This window comes from Rutidosis leptorrhynchoides, chromosome 8 (genome assembly GCF_046630445.1).
Source record: "Rutidosis leptorrhynchoides isolate AG116_Rl617_1_P2 chromosome 8, CSIRO_AGI_Rlap_v1, whole genome shotgun sequence".
NCBI lineage: Eukaryota > Viridiplantae > Streptophyta > Magnoliopsida > Asterales > Asteraceae > Rutidosis > Rutidosis leptorrhynchoides.
In genome coordinates, this window is record NC_092340.1 from 58,650,979 (window position 1) to 58,674,726 (window position 23,748).

General features: G+C 32.3%; 1 protein-coding gene and 1 long non-coding RNA gene across 2 annotated transcripts; both read left to right on the forward strand.

The window, feature by feature from the left end:
* Nucleotides 1–11,442: 11,442 nt before the first annotated feature.
* On the forward strand, nt 11,443–12,324 carry LOC139863440 (F-box/LRR-repeat protein 12-like). Its single transcript, XM_071852077.1, has one exon. It carries the CDS (start codon nt 11,443–11,445, stop codon nt 12,322–12,324), a length of 882 nt encoding a protein of 293 aa, XP_071708178.1.
* Nucleotides 12,325–14,223: 1,899 nt separating this feature from the next.
* LOC139861125 (uncharacterized) lies at nt 14,224–15,959 on the forward strand. Its single transcript, XR_011763657.1, has 3 exons — nt 14,224–14,361; nt 14,843–14,939; nt 15,112–15,959. It is a non-coding gene; the product is annotated as an uncharacterized lncRNA (long non-coding RNA).
* Nucleotides 15,960–23,748: the final 7,789 nt, after the last annotated feature.

Here is a 23,748-nt window from a genome sequence, read left to right on the forward strand (position 1 = left end):
TTTTAAAACTTTAGTCGCAGTTAAAACCTAATGTAAAATATTAAATAAATAAAAGACTTAATTTAAAGCGTAAAGTAAATAACGATAATGAAATTGTGAATAATAAAAGTGCGATAAAATAAACTTGCGATAATTAAAAAGTACGATAATTAAAAATGCAATTAAATATGATAACAATAAAAAATGCGATAATTAGAAGTGCAATTAAATATAAAATAAAGGAAATTAAATATGAAATAAAAGAATTATGCTTATTTAAACTTCCGTAATCATGATGTTTGACATGTTGATTTTAGTTTTATGCTCATGGGTTAATTGTCCTTTGTCCTGGATTATTTAATATGTCCGTCTGGTTTTTGTCCATAACAGTCCATCAGTCATAAATATAAAGTGCAAGTGTCCTTGTCAAATTATTATTATACCCGAAGTTAAATATTCCAACTAATTGGGGATTCGAATTGTAACAAGGTTTTAATACTTTGTTTAATGAATACACCAGGTTATCGACTGCGTGTAAACCAAGGTTTTACTACTTTGTTAACAATTACACCAATTACCCTTGAATGTGATTTCACCCCTGTTTTAATTATTCTAGTGGCTATTAATCCATTCCCGTGTCCGGTTAAATGAACGATTATGCGTACATATAAATACCCCGTCCATCGTGTCCGATCGAGTGTATATGGTAATTTATAGGGACGCCCAATTGTAAATCTTTATATTAACATTAACAAACTTTCATTTAGTTAAACAAATATAAAGCCCATTAATAGCCCATAGTCTAATTTCCACAAGTGTCGTTCTTTTGTCCAAACCCCAATTATGGTACAAAGCCCAATTACCCAATTTTAGAAATTAGCCCAACATCATGATTACTTCGTTTTAAATAAGCATAATAATAACTTAGCTTCGAGACATTAATGTAAAAAGGTTGAACATAACTTACAATGATTAAAAATAGCGTAGCGTTACACGGACAGAATTTCGACTTACACCCTTACAACATTCGCTAACATACCCTTATTATTAGAATTAAAATTAAAATTAAAATTAAAATATAAATTATATATATATATTTTACGTATATATGAGAGAAGAGAGAAATAGAATATGAAAAATGATCAGAATTCGGTTTGCTTTATAGCCAGAGTCGATTTTTGGGGCTCCGCGACTCGCCGCAAAATCCTCTTCAAACTCCGCGAGTCGCGGAGAATGTATTTACAGCTCACACCCTTGGAGTCTTTCTCTGCCGACGGTTTATAATATATATATATAATATATATATAATTAATATAATTAATTATATATTATATTATATTTATATACATAGTTAACTTGTAATTTTTAGTCCGTTGCGTCGAGCGTTAAGAGTTGACTCTGGTCCCGGTTCCGGATTTTCGAACGTCCTTGCGTACAATTTTATATTTTGTACTTTGCGTTTTGAATCTTGTACTCTTGTAATTTCGAGACGTTTCTTATCAATAATTGGAACCTTTTTGATTGTCTTTTGTACTTTTGAGCTTTTTGGTCGTTTGCGTCTTCAATTCGTCGAATCTGTCTTTTGTCTTCACCTTTTATTATTTAAACGAATATCACTTGTAAATAGAACAAATGCAACTAAAAGCTTGTCTTTCTTGAGGAATAATGCTATGAAATATATGTTCGTTTTTAGCATTATCAATGGTACTTCTCGTTCATCAAGTGCTTGAATACTGACCACGGTAGTGCGTACGCATCGTCTTGTCCCACTTGCTCTAGATAGGTATTCCACCATGTTAACGCAGAACCTGTGAAGGTATGCGTAGCGTACTTCACTTTGTCCTCTTCAGTACACTTACTTATGGCAAACACCGATTCGACCTTCTCGGTCCCCCGTTTCAATCCGATCGGTCCTTCAGTTCCATCAAATTCCAAAGGTTTGCAGGCAGTGAATTCTTTGTAGGTGCATCCTACACGATTTCCTATACTGCTAGATCCAAGGTTATTGTTGGTATGTAGCGCAGCCTGTACTGCGGCTATGTTTGAAGCTAGAAAAGTACGGAATTCCTCTTCATTCATATTCACGGTGTGTCGAGTAGTCGGTGCCATTTCCTTCAAAATAGTCAAATGGAACAAGTTAATTATACAGAATATTAAGAGTAGTTAATAGTATTTCGTAGCATAATATGAACTCATTTATAAAAGCTTTTTCTTCATATTAGCGTTTTATAAGTTTAAATTCGGGTAGCACCTACCCGTTAAGTTCATACTTAGTAGCTAATATACAATTCAACTACTACAATTCTATATGAAAAACTGATTATAATAATATTTCGCGTTCAAACTTTTACACAATATTTTACAAACTTACAATACCGCTTATTTTACATATAGCATGAAATATAGCACACAATAAATTTGATACAAGATGGTTGTGAAGATAATTCTAGCTAGTACACAAGTCGTTCAGCAAAGGCAATAAAGACACGTAATTCATACGTCCAGAAATAAGTCATGCATTCTGGTTTTACTAGGATTACTTCCCATCCTTGGTCTTGTGGAACATAACCGTTATGGCCGTTGATAAGACAGCGTGTTGTAACGTCGTCAAAGGGACGAGGGTTACGTAATGTCCAACAGTCCCGTAACAATCTAAAAACCTCATTTCTTACCCCAATTACCGACTCCGTCACTTGTGGGAACGTTTTGTTTAATAGTTGTAGCCCGATGTTCTTGTTCTCACTTTGGTGAGAAGCGAACATTACTAATCCGTAAGCAATTTTTACATATATCATAAAGCATAAGCACACTATATTACTTATATTACACCACACGAATACAACTATCTTATTCCAACTCGCTTGTTTCTTCTTCTTCGGTTTTAGTTCGTTTTGCCAAGTTTCTCGGGATATATGATGTTCCCCTAATACGAGCAGTCGTTATCCACATTGGTTTAGAAAAACCTGGTGGTTTAGAGGTTCCCGGGTCATTGTTATAACTTAAGGACTTCGGGGGTTGACGATACATATAAAGTTCATCGGGGTTGGAATTAGATTTCTCTATTTTTATGCCCTTTCCCTTATTATTTTCTTTTGCCTTTTTAAATTCAGTTGGGGTAATTTCTATAACATCATCGGAATTCTCGTCAGAATCCAATTCATCGGAGAATTGGTAATCCTCCCAATATTTTGCTTCCTTAGCGGAAACACCATTGACCATAATTAACCTTGGTCGGTTGGTTGAGGATTTTCTTTTACTCAACCGTTTTATTATTTCCCCCACCGGTTCTATTTCTTCATCCGGTTCCGATTCTTCTTCCGGTTCCGATTCTTCTTCTGGTTCCGACTCTTCTTCCGGTTCCTCTTCGGGAACTTGTGAATCAGTCCACGAATCATTCCAATTTACATTTGACTCTTCATTATTATTAGGTGAGTCAATGGGACTTGTTCTAGAGGTAGACATCTATCACATAATATCAAACGCGTTAAGAGATTAATATATCACATAATATTCACATGTTAAAAATATATAGTTTCCAACAAAATTTGTTAAGCAATCATTTTTCAAGTAAACACGGTCGATAAGACACACTAATGCAAAATTCTGGTTCTCTAAGACCAACGCTCGGATACCAACTGAAATGTCCCGTTCTTATTGATTAAAAACGTTCCATATTAATTGATTTCGTTGCGAGGTTTTGACCTCTATATGAGACGTTTTTCAAAGACTGCATTCATTTTTAAAACAAACCATAACCTTTATTTCATAAATAAAGGTTTAAAAAGCTTTACGTAGATTATCAAATAATGATAATCTAAAATATCCTCTTTACACACAACCATTACATAATGGTTTACAATACAAATATGTTACATCGAAATCAGTTTCTTGAATGCAGTTTTTACACAATATCATACAAACATGGACTCCAAATCTTGTCCTTATTTTAGTATGCAACAGTGAAAGCTCTTAATATTCACCTGAGAATAAACATGCTTTAAACGTCAATAAAAATGTTGGTGAGTTATAGGTTTAACCTATATATATCAAATCGTAACAATAGACCACAAGATTTCATATTTCAATACACATCCCATACATAGAGATAAAAATCATTCATATGGTGAACACCTGGTAACCGACATTAACAAGATGCATATATAAAAATATCCCCATCATTCCGGGACACCCTTCGGATATGATATAAATTTCGAAGTACTAAAGCATTCGGTACTTTGGATGGGGTTTGTTAGGCCCAATAGATCTATCTTTAGGATTCGCGTCAATTAGGGTGTCTGTTCCCTAATTCTTAGATTACCAGACTTAATAAAAAGGGGCATATTCGATTTTGATAATTCAACCATAGAATGTAGTTTCACGTACTTGTGTCTATTTTGTAAATCATTTATAAAACCTGCATGTATTCTCATCCCAAAAATATTAGATTTTAAAAGTGGGACTATAACTCACTTTCAAAGATTTTTACTTCGTCGGGAAGTAAGACTTGGCCACTGGTTGATTCACGAACCTATAACAATATATACATATATATCAAAGTATGTTCAAAATATATTTACAACACTTTTAATATATTTTGATGTTTTAAGTTTATTAAGTCAGCTGTCCTCGTTAGTAACCTACAACTAGTTGTCCACAGTTAGATATACAGAAATAAATCGATAAATATTATCTTGAATCAATCCACGACCCAGTGTATACGTATCTCAGTATTGATCACAACTCAAACTATACATATTTTGGAATCAACCTCAACCCTGTATAGCTAACTCCAACATTCACATATAGAGTGTCTATGGTTGTTCCGAAATATATATAGATGTGTCGACATGATAGGTCGAAACATTGTATACGTGTCTATGGTATCTCAAGATTACATAATATACAATACAAGTTGATTAAGTTATGGTTGGAATAGATTTGTTACCAATTTTCACGTAGCTAAAATGAGAAAAATTATCCAATCTTGTTTTACCCATAACTTCTTCATTTTAAATCCGTTTTGAGTGAATCAAATTGCTATGGTTTCATATTGAACTCTATTTTATGAATCTAAACAGAAAAAGTATAGGTTTATAGTCGGAATAATAAGTTACAAGTCGTTTTTGTAAAGGTAGTCATTTCAGTCGAAAGAACGACGTCTAGATGACCATTTTAGAAAACATACTTCCACTTTAAGTTTAACCATAATTTTTGGATATAGTTTCATGTTCATAATAAAAATCATTTTCTCAGAATAACAACTTTTAAATCAAAGTTTATCATAGTTTTTAATTAACTAACCCAAAACAGCCCGCGGTGTTACTACGACGGCGTAAATCCGGTTTTACGGTGTTTTTCGTGTTTCCAGGTTTTAAATCATTAAGTTAGAATATCATATAGATATAGAACATGTGTTTAGTTAATTTTAAAAGTCAAGTTAGAAGGATTAACTTTTGTTTGCGAACAAGTTTAGAATTAACTAAACTATGTTCTAGTGATTACGAGTTTAAACCTTCGAATAAAATAGTTTTATATATATGAATCGAATGATGTTATGAACATTATTACTACCTTAAGTTCCTTGGATAAACCTACTGGAAAAGAGAAAAATGGATCTAGCTTCAACGGATCCTTGGATGGCTCGAAGTTCTTGAAGCAGAATCATGACACGAAAACAAGTTCAAGTAAGATCATCACTTGAAATAAGATTGTTATAGTTATAGAAATTGAACCAAAGTTTGAATATGATTATTACCTTATATTAGAATGATAACCTACTGTAATAAACAAAGATTTCTTGAGGTTGGATGATCACCTTACAAGATTGGAAGTGAGCTAGCAAACTTGAAAGTATTCTTGATTTTATGTAACTAGAACTTGTAGAATTTATGAATAACACTTAGAACTTGAAGATAGAACTTGAGAGAGATCAATTAGATGAAGAAAATTGAAGAATGAAAGTGTTTGTAGGTGTTTTTTGTCGTTGGTGTATGGATTAGATATAAAGGATATGTAATTTTGTTTTCATGTAAATAAGTCATGAATGATTACTCATATTTTTGTAATTTTATGAGATATTTCATGCTAGTTGCCAAATTATGGTTCCCACATGTGTTAGGTGACTCACATGGGCTGCTAAGAGCTGATCATTAGAGTGTATATACCAATAGTACATACATCTAAAAGCTGTGTATTGTACGAGTACGAATACGGGTGCATACGAGTAGAATTGTTGATGAAACTGAACGAGGATGTAATTGTAAGCATTTTTGTTAAGTATAAGTATTTTGATAAGTGTATTGAAGTCTTTCAAAAGTGTATAAATACATATTAAAACACTACATGTATATACATTTTAACTGAGTCGTTAAGTCATCGTTAGTCGTTACATGTAAGTGTTGTTTTGAAACCTTTAGGTTAACGATCTTGTTAAATGTTGTTAACCCAATGTTTATAATATCAAATGAGATTTTAAATTATTATATTATCATGATATTATCATGTATGAATATCTCTTAATATGATATATATACATTAAATGTCTTTACAACGATAATCGTTACATATATGTCTCGTTTAAAAATCATTAAGTTAGTAGTCTTGTTTTTACATATGTAGTTCATTGTTAATATACTTAATGATATGTTTACTTATCATAGTATCATGTTAACAATATATATATATCCATATATATGTCATCATATAGTTTTTACAAGTTTTAACGTTCGTGAATCACCGGTCAACTTGGGTGGTCAATTATCTATATGAAACATATTTCAATTAATCAAGTCTTAACAAGTTTGATTGTTTAACATGTTGGAAACATTTAATCATGTAAATATCAATCTCAATTAATATATATAAACATGGAAAAGTTCGGGTCACTACAAACCCCAACAAGTAACTTCACTTCTATCTTTCGATGAATTCCTCTTCTTAGACTTCTTCCTACCCTTCTTCTCACCGCGTTCAAATTTCCTACCCCGGTTGTCGATACTTAACAAAGAACCGGACGTTGATTTTCCCGAGTTTCTCCTACGAGTATCTTCACCAAGAATCAAATCCCTTATAGCTTCAAACGCTAGCTTAGTAGTTCCCGTAGAGCTACTAACTGCGGTAACCGTACCCGACCAACTTTCCGGTAATGATGAAAGCAAGATAAGTGCTTTTAGTTCATCATCAAACTTAATCTCTACCCATTCAAGCCTTGAAACGATATTATTAAATTCATTGATATGATCCGTTGCACTCATACCATCCTTCATCTTAGTATTGAACAATTGACGCATGAGAAATACCTTATTTGCAGCTGTAGGTTTCTCATACATGTTAGAGAGTGCTTTCAAGCAAGCAAACGTCGTCTTCTCATTCACAACGTTGTATGCAACGTTCTTAGCAAGTGAAAGACGAATAGCATCCAAAGCTTGACGATCCAAAAGCCTCCAATCGGCATCGTCCATGCTTTCGGGCTTGGTCTCTAACAAGGGTTGGTATAGCTTCTTTTGATACAAGTAATCTTCAATTTGCATCTTCCAAAACCCAAAGTCTCTCCCATCGAATCGGTCGATTCTAAACTTCTCATCTTCCGCCATTGTTCCCTTAACGAAACCTTGTACTCTAGATACCAATTGTTAGGATATTAGGACCCAAACAACACTAGTAATTCTACAAGATTACTAGCCGAGTAGTGATTCTATCAAGATTACTCAAACCCACTTAATGAAAGAAAGATAATAAATGCGAAAAATAAATCGACACAAGATATAACGTGGTTATATGCAATCGTTGTGATTGCTTTAGTCCACGGACCAACTAGAGATCGTTTATTTACTGAATATTTGAGAGTGGTGTGTTACAATTGCATACAATGAGTTCAATTTATAGGAGAAGTAACAAACACAAGTGTATCAACTTGATCATCTTCATGGAATCATCATGGACAAGTTGTAAGGCTTTACACCCATGCTATGGCATGATCACAGCCATAAATGGTGGACAAAAGCAGCCAAGCATGCACCTAAAGTGCAAGTGGACTCAATCAAGAACGGATCTTTTGGTTGCAACTTGAGCAAGTGGCAGGCAGCAAGGGATGCGCCGCATCTGAAGGTGATGCGCCGCATCCCTTCAATTTCTACGACAGAAATTAAGAACCAGCAGCAGATGCGCCACATCTGAAGGAGATGCGCCGCATCTCTGCCCTTTGATGCGCCATATCAGCCCAATGCTCCGCATCCAAAACCTTCGAACTATTTTGCTCAATGAATGCGCCGCATCTGCCTATGATGCGCCGCATCACTTCCCTTTTTCAGTTTTCTTGTTGTTTAAACATCTCCACACTCCAACAGATGCAGTGTTCTCTCAGATTTATGACTTCAAGAACGTTAGTTTAGAGATTGATTATGATATAGTTTGTTCTTAATAATGGTTATGTTTTGTTTGGTTTTGGGTCTCTTTTACTTACAAAAATTGTAAGACTTGGTTTTGTGTTCTTGGTGATGGTGTTCTCGTGACACAGTTAAACCCTTTGTGTGCAATGCTCTTCATGAATCATGCGTAACCAGTGGCGAATCTACTCTTTGACCCGTGGGGTCACGGGACACCACTAGTATAAAAAATTTGTTTAAAAAATACCCTTTAAAATGTATAGGACACCACCAAATTTAACTACAGGACCCCATATATTTTTCAAATTTATAGCTTTTCTTTTAAATTGTATAGGACCCCACTAAATTTAACTAGTCGGACCCATATATATTTCGAATTTGTAGTTTTTTGAAGGTAAGCAACCATTAAAATAGCATTCAAATATAATTAGTAATGAAAAAAAATCGGAATTCCATTGAGTTTCGATCCTGGAATCACCACTGCGCATGACATGGTAGAAAACTTCATTGTACATAAACTAATTGTTCTTATGCTACTACCTGTGATCCTGAAACCTCTTATATTGTTTATATAAGCATCTCGCTACAAGTCATGTTATTTCTTAAGCTTTCTGCAGTGATATTGTCATTAGCTGGATGCTCCCTTAGGCGGCGAGAGAGCTCATTTGCGTGCAAAATGTTATCTAACTTTGCTGACCATACGACTTTTTGTATGAGTAGCTGGTCTACGAGACGTTTTATTACAAAATGTTTTTAAGCAACATATATACTATAATAGCTCATCAATACAAGTTTGTTAATAGATCTTTTTACCTATCTTTATCATTGATTTTATCTAATCATATCCCTTGTTCATAAGTGTAGAGATGAGCTACAAATGATAAAATTACAATTCTACCCTCGATTTCCTCCATCTTGTCAAGTAGTAGGTATGTCAAGTGGAAGTGACCTGAGAATTAAAACAATGTTATACACTTATACTAATGATAATGATAATCAAAATACATAAACATTATTATACATTGATGTGAGCGAGCGTTTGATACCTAGCTAGATGATGGGTTGCAATTCACATCTATATACCATCTTGCGATAGTTTGTAAAGGCAAAACATAACACCAGCATTGTTTCTTCTAAGTTGGAGGTTTTTTCAGTTAGAAATTGGCGCGCACATATGCTTAAACGACATTCAAAATGGTCTCACATATTACGCATAGTTCAAATTTGACTTGTGTGGGTTGGGTTGACCTTAGAACATTTTGAGTTTAAAAGATCTTATAGTTTTATGATCAATAACCGTATCGTATCAATTATGATTACAATTACAAATATATATAATCTAAAGATTCTAATAGAATGACTTATTTAAATGATGAGACCATAAATCATATTAAAAACGATCTACGCGAGAATTCTTCTTACTTGTTATTGTTTTGAAATTGATTATAAAAGGTATTTACTTTCTTCTTTTTTTTTTCTTCATTATCTGCATGATTACAGAACCGGTTCAAGGTACCCATCAATTAGATGGCTTTAATTTCTCAAACATGGTTATAGTTTTTATTTGGTTATAGCGTTCTCAAAATCGCTAAACTAAACGAGGAGTTAATTCCCAATGTTGTTACTTTCAATAGTGAGATGCAAAACAGTGAGTTACTAAAGGATGTATGTTTGAATACCATCTTGATTGATTGATGTATAGTGCTCTCCTAGTTTTGAAGCCAGACTATCATTTATGAAAGTTGCAGTATTTTGTGAAATAACGGACACTAGTAATATGACTACAACACACATTGAATTTTTTTATTTTTTTTAACGGCGAAATTTTATTAATACAAAAACTCCCTAGCAAGGTGCTAGAGGAGAGTTACAAAGGATATAAAAGCCATAAATTCCAAAGAGAAACTATGTTACTTCTATGTTTTAACCAAGAAAAAGAGTACAATCTAATTGAATCAAATAAAGTACACTTTTTCACCAAAGTATCACCATGAACAACCCCAATCCTGTATCTCCATATCACCCATAAAAGAGTAGCCAATATAGCAATGATCCGTTTCTTGTTAATTTGAGACAACACACATCGAGTTGGTTTTTTTTTTTTTTTTGGTTCCAACTGTGTTAATGTGACTGATATGCATCAGTTCTCTTGGTTGTCTGCTGAAATCCACTTTCAAGTTTCACCCTCATACAAGTTAAAGTTCTTCAGGAAGACCAATAATCAAGGATGGTTGTCTTCGGGAGGAATCTTACTATGGTAAAAAGTTAAAACTGTTTTTAGCATTTTGTATCAAATTTACCGTCATCGGTACAGAGATAAGGACTTTTTAACGGCCTATTTGTTAACCAACGAACGTTTACTTCAATGGTACCATGCCTCAGTGTGGAAGGGCCCGCGATTATTACCAAGCAACCAGGGTTCAATTCCTGCGGGCGGAAGGTTTTCTCTCCAATTTTCTGCGATTAGTTGCCAAGCAACCCAGGTCCCGCGATTAGTTGCCAAGCAACCCGGGTAGGAGTTTCCTTCTAGCGTGTGTGGGTGGAAATGATCAAGCAACCCGGGTAGGAGTTTCCTTCTAGCGTGTGTGGGTGCAAATGATCAAGCAACCCGGGTAGGAGAAAGTCGTAAAAATAAATGATCCGCTGATGCAAATTTGCCGTTCAAAAAAAAAAAAAAAAAGATAAATAAAAAAGAAATAATTGATCAAGAATATTACTCGTATGTAAGTTTGAGAACTAAAAATGTGAACAAGAAGGTAAAAGGGTACAAACCTGAATAACTGAAGGAGCCCAAGGACTAAACATGAAATTTATTGGTAGTTCAAGGTTAGGTTTCAACCGATCGACAATCCATTATTATCCTTGAATTCTATTCTTCAGTTGCGACTTCTGAAACAAAACTCTACGAAGAGAACTGGTTTGCGGCGGTCCTGACCAAGTAATCGAATTTAACGATTTAATTTTAATTCAATTATAATTATAATTACAGTCTATGTTATATATACCTTAATTGAAATTGAATTGAAGCACTGGTTACAGAGTACTATATGGAGTAATATTGATTAATCGAGATTTAAGAATGGACGTAAGTGACAAAAAACAGAGGTTGTGTATTACACAACTGGGTGATGACGTTTTGAGCCTGATTTACCGAAGATTAAACGAAGTGTGCGATCAAGAATCTTTTAGGTTAACGTGTCATCGGTTTCTTGATATCGTAATTTTAGTAAGTTGTAAATGCTTGGATGTTACAAGCTCAACCAAGTATCGCAAGTCACACAACCTTGATTCAACTGTGCTTTTTAGATATCGTAATTGTTTTAGGTATAGAGAGTTAGCTTCATCGATATCAGTTCTTAATCTTTCATCGATATCAGTTCTTGATCTTTCTGGTTGTGCCGTTACCGACATTGGATTGGAAATGATAACCTTTTATTGCAATAAATCCCTAATAAGCGTGATTCTTAGAGGTTGCCCTAACATAACAAACACTGGAATTTTGTTTCTTAAACAAAATTGTCCTCAACTTAGATTACTCAAATTACAAGGTTGTGAAAATGTTGTTGGAGTAACATCCAAAGAAGGTTTTCCGTCAACTTTGACTTATTTAGATGCAGATGCACACGCCCTTCATCCGACTGGACTTTTAAGTGGAGACGGTCTTGAATATCTAATAGTTTTTAATCTTCGTAAAAACCTTAATATGTCTAAGAATATGAATGAAGCTGGTTTGGCGGCAATTGGTTCAGGCATTGCTAGAAATCTTAAAATCCTTTGCTTTGGCTTTGATTCCTATGTTACTGATGACTGCATCACGAATATTTCAAAAGGGTGTCCTTTTCTTCAAGAGTTGATTTTAGTATATTGTAAAGGAATTGGGCTCCCTGGTTGGGTTTCGATTGGATTGCATTGTCAAAATTTGGAGAAACTACATGTTAACTTGTCCAATAACGTGCGCTGATAAAGGATTACTAGCTTTGGGTAATTGTTGCAAATTATCCGTGGTGTACATGTCGGATTGCCCACAACTTACTTCAGATGGGATCCGAAGATTTATGATACAGAGACCGGATGTCAAGTTATAAGATGCAATGGGGAAGACTGGTTTCCCAAGTTGGACATGGTATTAATAACTTGAAAGATGTCTCGTGTGGCGTGATCGTAACACATAATTTTTTTTCTCAAATTGGACAATGGGGAAACCATGTTTCGAGGTTGTCTCAGATCACACATGATGCATATGTGAATAACCTTTTCTTGTTTCTGCTGTTATTTATCTTTCTCTTTGTTTGTAGCAACTATTTATTTTAATCGAAAGCGGTTATTTATCATTCTGTTTGGTTGTAGAAATTGGTTATATTATTTCAAGCAGCTATATTTCAAGTTTTTCTGTCGTGTCTTTCTCCTATCTAAGATTTAGCCTAACCTTTTTTACACAAAATAGCTCACGGTGATAATTTCTACCAAATTATGTACAAATATATTGATTTGGGTTACTTTTTATCAACCGTCTAGACTGATACAGTAACATTTTTTAACTAACAGGTCTAAGGGTCTTGTGGGGGTGAATGAATCGTATTGTGTCCAAGTGTATCTGAAATCATAAAATAGTAAAATCTCTTTACATGATATATATACATGATCGTACTTATTCTGGACACGGATAAGAACGAGTGCAATCTTGATCACGTTAATGATGAACGGCTTAGTCCGGAAGTCGCTCGCCGATTATTGATGATTTATCGGATCCAAATGAAATTTGAGTCCGGTCCAACTGTCTTGCTCCATCTTCTTAAAGAGAGTAAAGTAACGAAAATTTAAAAAGGGTGTCCCTTTCTTCAAGAGTTGAGCTTAGTACGTTGTATTGGAATTGGGCTCCCTGGTTGGGTTTCGATCGGATTGCATTGTCAAAATTTTGAGACACTACACGTTAACTACTCCAAGGACCTTTGTGATAAAGGATTACTGGCCTTTGGGTAATTGCTGCAAATTATCCGTGTTATACATGTCGAATTGCCTAAATATTACTTTAGATGGGGAAAACAGATTTATGATACAGAGGCCGGATGTCAAGAAAGTATACGTGGGTGGCATCTTTCCCGACTTACTACTACCTGTGATCCAGAAACCTCTTATATTGTTTATATAAACATCTCGCAACAAGCCATGTTATTTCTTATGCTTTCTTTACTGATCTTGTCATTACATGTCTACGAAGCTGGCCATAATACAGGTACCTATTTGGACTTGTTACCTAACCTATCTATGCTCCAATTTTTGAAGCATTGGTATAAGTGTAATTTACACCCGTGCCTTTATAAAACCATAATAGAACATGAACAAGATGGTGACACAACAACAACATGGATTACTAATATATATAAAGTTTTTTTTTTTTTTTTAAAACTTGAACCACTCCCTCCTCACCTTGCAAAATGTCACATCTCTCTTCTCTCTTCTTATTAAAGCATAAGCTTAAATAGGTAATATTCTTTTCAAATATTAGATCTTAGTCATCCATTAAACATAATCACACCATCAGAGCCCTTGGATCAAATCGTTAAAACATTATTACATAATACAAATTTCGCAAAAACTACATTTACATCATTACCCATAAATTAACTAACAATTACAACATTTCCATTTAATTCCACATTAGCCGTGTTTTTTTTTTTTTTAAATTTGAAATTATCCATTTCATCGGAATGATTTGCATCATTTACGAAACATTCAAAAATAATTGCATTTATTTAGGATTTTCAGTATTCCATTAATAAAATTAAAAAAAAAATCCTAAAATAACATCTGATTTAATTACTTAATTAACATTAACATTAACATATACTCCTATTTTCATTCATGGAAAAATACGCTTCAACTTAAACCCATCTCCTTCAACATCCACCCTTTGAGAACGATGACTCTATCAACAAACGATCAAACAGCTTCACAATGATTATCCACGAATTCATAGGCTTTACTTAGAAAAATCAAGGTAAGTATTTTGATGAAATAGGGTTTTTATTGGGTTCTTTTAATTAGTTTTTTACATCTGAATATTTTTCAAAATTATGGCCTCCAAATAACATCGGTTTATTGAAATTATATTTTTGCTGCGTATGTTTAATTTATTAGGTTTTTTTACTTAGATTTGCATATCTTTTATTTTTTCTGATGTATTTGTTTAATTGGGTCCTGAACAATAAGTCTTTGTATTTTGTATATAAAATATTAGTTTGAAAATGTGTTTGATTAGGAGGTTTACCGTTTAGTAGTGGCAAATGTTTTGAGTAGGAGGTTTTGTATGTAAATATCATTTTATAGTTTTTCAGTTTTGCTTATTTTTCTTATTAATACGCTTTGAGGATTTGCAAGATTGGTTATACTTGTCTTTCTTTCCACTGTTTTTGAATTGATATGTGTAATTGTACTTCAAGTTGATGTATTTAAATGTAAAACTGAGAATTTTTTTATAGATGTGGAATAAGAAGAAAATGTGGAGAGTGGAGGTACTTTGATATACTTGGTACCTTTTTCTCCTTTCTCCGACCATTATTGATGTACTATGAACAGGTTTGTACACCATGGCATGATCTATATATATATTTAACTGACATTCTGGTTTATGGTTTTTACATTTAAATCGTGCTATTGCAAAATTTGAATATGTGTGTTTTTATGCTAACTTTGAGATCCAAAATGATATATGCCCTGTTGAGATTTGAATTATTTAAGATTTATGTAGTTACATGAAGATGCGGGAATTGTAAAGAATGTAAATAAACATTGAGCTTGCACTCGGATTATAATAATTATGAGTTAGAGATTTTTGAAGAAACCAGGAACCCGTGCAAGTGAGGAATGAAGTGTAGCAAATCCAACCGGTTGTAAATATACGGTAGATCATATTTTAAAGTATTTTAATACAATTTTAACCTAACAAAACATAATTTCAAGTAGGAATTTCAACACACACGAGAAACTATTGTATGGTATATTAACAGGTAACCATTGGAAACAAGTTATCAACTTAAAGAACTTTCTTTAAATGGGTTTTAAGTAGCTCAAAATGGTATGCCTTGGAGCTAAATATTGTGGCATCTGCAGGTGTTATAAAGAAGGATTCTAAATTTTTTAAAATAAATGTCATGTTACATTTTGCAAGGCTTTGGCTATTCAAAAAGGAATTGATATCGGGTCAAGTGAAACATATAGTTTTCGAAACCCGTTTGTGAGTACACTAAATGACCCGAAAGCTAAAAGTGTATTTATTTTTACTTTGAATTAGATGCACATGTTAAATAGACTCATCCCTCTCCTTATTAATAAATAGCAAAATTGAATGTAGATGTCTAAGTGCTAACTATCTCTTGGTGTGGTGAAGTTCTTTTGGATAAACAAACTACTTTTCTAAAGATCCTATTATTTGGTGATACAAAGACCATTGCATGTTTTGTGTATTGGTGAGTACCTTTTACTTGTGTTATCTGACTTTTCTATTGAGCTACAACTTCGATCAGTTTGTGTGACAACTCTTTTTCAATCTAGGAAACCATGAAGCACAATTTTAAGAAATTGAATGGTATAGTTATAGTATGGTCAAAATCCATATAGTGGGTTTGTAAAATAAATAAAAAAACTTTACTATTAAATTTAATGGCTTTTCTATGTTTCAGATGTCATCTTCTTCAATTTTGTTTATTATGAATTATGAAATCTATTTTTCTATTTCGATAATTGCATCTTTGTAACCGGTCTATTAGACAAACTGAAGTGAAGAGGTTCTATGATAAAGCCTCAGGGTCTGGTTTAAAAAGCTACACAAAGAAGGTATCTATGCATCGTCTTAAATACTTATTTGTTACATTATTATTATGCTTCTCCAAAACTTACTTATAGCTAAATTGACATCTTCTTTTTATAATAGATGCTATCGGTCAGGTTAGTCATTTTAGTGAACTTAATAAGTAAGCTAAACGTGCAGAGCCTAAATCAAAATACCTCAATGTTGATTTAATTGAAGTCTATTCAACAAGAAAGGCTATTCATATTGAAGGTAATTGCTTTATCTTCCACTCTTTCTATTTACTCTTTTATTAAGTTTCCTTTAAAAGTGTAAAGTCTGACCCATTCATTCGGGGTCAAATGTTGCATTTGTAACACTTATAATTCGTCCAGTTCAAACTTTTTCTTGAAATGAAAGGCGTTCAAATTGCTTTTTAATCTCTTTATAAGGTTTATAGATTTAGTTAAATTTTCTTCTTTCACAAATCGTTATGAATCCTTATTGATTTTTTAACATGACTTTATAGGTGAAATTTAGGAATTGTTTGTTTAGACCCTCTTCAGTTACATACTATGAAGAAATGTATATAACTAATAGTTTGTTTCAGTCAAATTTGTGAAATACATTTCATTTTCAATGTTGATACTTGAATAATGATTTTGTCAGGTAACGGATCAAAATGAATGTACTTAGTTAGGTATGGTTGGAAAAGATTCAGGAGGGTGGCCCAATTTCCAAACATTTATCCCTTTTAGTTTCATTACTATTGTTGTTATTATACAAGTACATTATTGAATGTGTTACATGTGATTCAAAATCTATATTATTGCAATGAAAATATACATACATAATGTAACATCCCGCGTTTTTTCGTTAAATTTATTTTTAACACCGTCTTTTTTTAGATAATATCTTTCGTTATCTAAATTCGTATCTTTTGTTAACTAACGTTCTTAATATTTCCGTTATTCGATTATAACATCTCCCGTTTATTCTAGCATTTTTAAAATATTCGTTCGGTTAATTCATGCACCTGCTTTCAAACTTGAGGGACCAAAGTTGCAAAGGGGCCAAACTAGTTGACTAAATCAATTCAAGCACCACTCATTCACTTCTTCTTCTCCTTCTCTCTTTTCTCTCTAGTTACCAAAACATCATTTTTGACATCATCAAAGAATCATAATCTAAATCAATTCAAGCAAGCAAACATCATAACAAATTACATATTCGTGATCCTCTCATCGTCCTCTTCATTTTGGTACCAATTTTACTACTTGGGGTAAGGTTTATAAAAACTCTAGATTTCTCTAATTCGATTTATGAACTTGAAATGGTATTAGTTAGTGTCTATGGCTCAAGTCTAACATGAATATATGATTTGTTTGCTCGATTTGTTGTTTTGGAGTAACTAGCATGAACACTTGAAATGAGTTAGTTTAATATTTGAATTTGGATGATTAAATGTTGTTTAAATGTTAAAGTTCATGTATTAAATGTGTTACTAGCATCATTAGCTTCGTTTTGGTATGTAGGTTGATTTAGAAAAGCTTCATTTACAAAATTGTTGAATTCATGATTCTTGGTTAGGGTTTGATGAACTTTAAAATGGATTTTTGACGCATTGAATGCTATGGGATGTTGTTAGAAAGTGTTTAGTTGCAATGTATGTTTAATTACCTTCAAAACGGCATATCGTATGTGTAAATTGGATTCCCGAATCATGAAATGCACTTTATGAACTTGAAACTTTGATAGTGAACCTTTAACGATCATTCGACGAGGATTTTGATTTTCTTAAATGATGTTTTTGGTAAATGAAATGTGTTTAGTTGTATTCCTCATCAAAATACCTTTCCAACGATATAAGGTACGTGTTTTGAATGTTTACGGTTCATAAGTTATGGTTGTTTGAAGTTGGATTCGTGCGTTGAGTGTTCAAAAACTGCCCAGATTTGCTGAACAGATAGTCTGAGCGCCGCTCAAGTTCCTGGAGCGCCGATCCGGGCCCCGGCTGTCCAAAAACGCACATTTTCGTTTAATTCTAACTATGCTACGTGTAGTGATTCGAACTTTTCCATGTTTATATATATTAAATGAAATTGATATTTACATGATTAAGTGTTTCCAACATGTTAAGCAATCAAACTTGTTAAGACTTGATTAACTGAAATAGGTTTCATATAGACAATTGACCACCCAAGTTGACCGGTGATTCACGAACGTTAAAACTTGTAAAAACTATATGATGACATATATATGATTATATATATAGTTAACATGATATTATGATAAGTAAGTATCTCATTAGGTATTTTAACAATGAGTTATATACATAAAATTGTGTTTATTGAATTAAGAAACTCGAAACGATATATATAACGATTATCGTTATAACAACGTCTTACTAATTACATATGAATCATATTAAGATATTGTTACACTATGTTTAATCATGATAAATGATAAGTAAACATGTCATTATGTATATTAACAATGAACTACATATGTAAAAACAAGACTACTAACTTAAGGATTTCGAAAAAATAACATATATGTAACGATTATCGTTGTAACGACATTTAAATGTATATATATCATATTAAGATATATTAATATATCATAATATCATGATAATATAACAATTTAACATATCATTAGATATAATAAACATTGGGTTAACAACATTTAACAGGATCGTTAACTTAAAGGTTTCAAATCAACATTTACATGTAATGACTAACGATGACTTAACGACTCAGTTAAAATGTATATACATGTAGTGTTTTAATCTGTATTCATACACTTTTGAAAGACTTCAAGACACTTATCAAAATACTTCTACTTAACAAAAATGCTTACAATTACATCCTCGTTCAGTTTCATCAACAATTCTACTCGTATGCAACCGTATTCGTACTCGTACAATACACAACTTTTAGATATATGTACTATTGGTATATACACTCCAATGATCAGCTCTTAGCAGCCCATGTGAGTCACCTAACACATGTGGGAACCATCATTTGGCAACTAGCATGAAATATCTCATAAAATTACAAAAATATGAGTAATCATTCATGACTTATTTACATGAAAACAAAATTACACATCCTTTATATCTAATTCATATACCAACGACCAAAAACACCTACAAACACTTTCATTCTTCAATTTTCTTCATCTAAGTGATCTCTCTCAAGTTCTATCATCAAGTTCTAAGTGTTCTTCATAAATTCTATAAGTTCTAGTTTCATAAAATCAAGAATACTTCCAAGTTTGCTAGCTTGCTTCCAATCTTGTAAAGTGACCATCCAACTTCAAGAAATCTTTCTTATTTATAGTAATATATCTTTCTAATACAAGGTAATACTCATATTCAAACTTTGATTCAATTTCTATAACTATAACAATCTTATTTCGAGTGGAAATCTTACTTGAACTTGTTTTCGTGTCATGATTCTGCTTCAAGAACTTTCAAGCCATCCAAGGATCCTTTGAAGCTAGATCTATTTTTCTCATTTCTAGTAGGTTTATCCACAAAACTTGAGGTAGTAATGATGTTCATAACATCATTCAATTCATACATATAAAACTATCTTATTCGAAGATTTGAACATGTAATCACTAGAACATAGTTTTGTTAATTCTAAACTTGTTCGCAAATAAAAGTTAATCCTTCTAACTTGACTTTTAAAATCAACTAAACACATGTTCTTTATCTATATGATATTCTAACTTAATGATTTAAAACCGGAAAACACGAAAAACACCGTAAAACCGGACATACGCCGTCGTAGTAACACCGCGGGCTGTTTTGGGTTTGATAATTAAAAACTATGATAAACTTTGATTTAAAAGTTGTTCTTCTGGGAAAATGATTTTTCTTATTAACATGAAACTATATCTAAAAATCATGGTTAAACTCAAAGTGGAAGTATGTTTTTCAAAATGGTCATCAAGACGTCGTTCTTTCGACTGAAATGACTACCTCTTACAAAAACGACTTGTAACTTATATTTCTGACTATAAACCTGTACTTTTTCTGTTTAGATTCATAAAATAGAGTTCAATATGAAACCATAGCAATTTTATTCACTCAAAATGGATTTAAAACGAAGAAGTTATGGGTAAAACAAGATTGGATATTTTTTGATTGTTGTAGCTATGGGAAATATTGTAACAATTCTATACAAATCATATCCTAGCTAACTTATATTATATTATACATGTATTCTAATATATTATGAAATCTTGGGATACCATAGACACGTATGCAAATGTTTTGACATATCATATCGACCCATGTATATATATTATTTGGAACAACCATAGACACTCTATATGCAGTAATGTTGGAGTTAGCTATACAGGGTTGAGGTTGATTCCAAAAATATATATACTTTGAGTTGTGATCTAGCCTGAGACGTGTATACACTGGGTCGTGGATTGATTCAAGATAATATATATCGATTTATTTCTGTACATCTAATTGTGGACAACTAGTTGTAGGCTACTAACGAGGACAGCTGACTTAATAAACTTAAAACATTAAAACGTATTAAAAATGTTGTAAATATATTTTAATCATACTTTGATATATATGTACATATTTGTTATAGGTTCGTGAATCGACCAGTGGCCAAGTCTTACTTTCCGACGAAGTAAAAATCTGTGAAAGTGAGTTATAGTCCCACTTTTAAAATCTAATATTTTTGAGATGAGAATACATGCAGGTTTTATAAATGATTTACAAAATAGACACAAGTACGTGAAACTACATTCTATGGTTGAATTATCGAAGCCGAATATGCCCATTTTGCTTGGTAGCCTAAGAATTAGTAAACCGATCTACTAATTGACGCGAATCCTAAATATAGATCTATTGGGCCTAACGAACCCCATCCAGAGTACCGGATGCTTTAGTACTTCGAATTCGTTTGTATCATGTCCGAAGGATTTCCCGGAATGATAGGGGATATTTTTATATGCATCTTGTTAATGTCGGTTACCAGGTGTTCACCATATGAATGATTTTTATCTCTATGTATGAGATGTATATTGAAATATGAAATCTTGTGGTGTATTATTATGATTTGATAATATATAGGTTAAACCTATAACTCACTAACATTTTTGTTGACGTTTTAAGCATGTTTATTCTCATGTGATTATTAAGAGCTTCCGCTGTTGCATACTAAAATAAGGACAAGATTTGAAGTCCATGCTTGTATGATATTATGTAAAAACTGCATTCAAGAAACTTATTTTTGATGTAATATATTCTTATTGTAAACCATTATGTAATGGTCGTGTGTAAACGGTATATTTTAGATTATCATTATTTGATAATCTACGTAATGCTTTTTAAACCTTTATAGATAAAATAAAGGTTATGGTTGTTTTAAAAATGAATGCAGTCTTTGAAAAACGTCTCATATATAGGTCAAAACCTCGCGACGAAATCAATTAATATGGAACGTTTATAATCAATATGAACGGAACATTTCAGTTGGTATCAGAGCGTTGGTCTTAGAGAACCAGAAAATTGCATTAGTGTGTCTTACCGAGTTTGTTAGGATGCATTAGTGAGTCTGGACTTCGACCGTGTTTTTCTTCAAAAACTTTTGCTTAACATTTTTTGTTGGAAACTATATATTATTAACATGTAAACATTATGTGATATATTAAATCTCTTAACGTGTTTGATATTGTGTGATAGATGTCTACCTCTAGTACAAATCCCATTGATTCACCTAATAATAATGAAGAGTCGAATATATTTTGGGAAGATTCACAAATTCCCAAAGAGGAACCGGAAGAGGAGGAACCGGAAGAGGAGGAATCGGAAGAAGAGGAACCAGAAGAGGATGAATCGAAAGAGGAGGAACCAGAAGAAAAAGAGGTTCCGGAGGAAGAAATATTGATACCTATAGTAAATCGATTAAATAAAAGAAAATCCTCAACCAACGGACCAAAGTTAATAATGGTCAATGGTGTTTCCGCCGAGGAAGCAAAATATTGGGAAGATTACCAATTTTCCGATGAATCGGATCCCGATGAGGATTTCGATGATGTTATAGAAATTACCTCGACCCAATTTAATAAAGCGAAAGAAAATAATAAGGGAAAAGGTATAAAAATAGAGAAACCCGATTCCAATCCCGATGAACTTTATATGTATCGACAACATCCGTATTTCCTAAAATGTAACAATGAGCCAGGAACCTCTAAACCACCAGGTTTTTCTAAACCATTACGGAAAATGACGGCTCGTATTAGAGAAACACCATATATTCCTAGAAAATTAGGAAAACGAACCAAGTCCGAAGAAGAAGAAACCAGTGATTCAGATTAGAGGGTTGTAATCATGTTGTGTATTATATGTATTGTAGTGTGCTTGTACTTTTATGTTCTATGTAAAAATTACTTGTATTGTGTGATGACCCGGAAATTTCTGACCAAATTTAAACTTAATCTTTGTATGATTAACATTTCCGACACGATAAGCAAAGTCTGTAAAACTGAATCTCAAAATTTTTGAACTACTTTCATATATTCAAATACCTTTCGGTTGTTCTTGACAATTCTCGAACAATTATATGTATATATATATATATATATATATATATATATATATATATATATATATATATATATATATATATATATATATATATATATATATATATATACTATAACTTGAAAACGTAACAATGTATTAATTGTTTGATACTGTACATTAAACTTGTTGGTTCAAAAATTTATTTGAATATATATGATAAGTTAGAATATTAATTGTATGAATAATTTGCGACGTATATTTAAAACGTGTTTATGAATGTTGAAAATATATATTAACTTGGTCATAAAATGATTTGTTATTATATATATATTAACAAATAGCGAGACAATGATTTATAAAAGTAAATGACCAAAACACTCGAAAGTTTAAGATACACTTTGAATGATATAGTTTATTGATAATTTAAGACTATATTTTGACAAATGTACGAGTCACAAAACGTAAATTGCGAGTTTTCTAAGCGTACGAAAATGCGTTCGAGAAACCGGAATCGGGACATAAGTCGAGTGACAATGTACGAGTCATCGGAACGAAAATTACAAGTCAAATATGCACATGAATTGAATATAATATATAATTAATTATTTAAATTATATATATTATATATTATATTTAAATATGTCGACAAACAAAACAACAAAAAATTGTGAGCTGGATTTTGGGGCTATGCGATCGCATGAGAAATAGGCATAAAACCCATGCGATCGCATGAGGTTCAATTTCAGCAAATGTACTATAAATTCTCCAGTTTTCTGCGAATGTTTTTCACACACATACATATTACACTCTCTGTATTATTATTATTATTATTATTATTATTATTATTATTATTATTATTATTATTATTATTATTATTATTATTATTATTATTATTATTATTATTATTATTAATTATATCACTTAAAATACTACGACGAGGTCATGAGCGTGTCACTTTCAAAATGAGTTTTCAAGCGGGATAGAGCTAAGGAAACTATGGGTTATTACTAAGGAGGTTTTGGGTATTGTTTAAG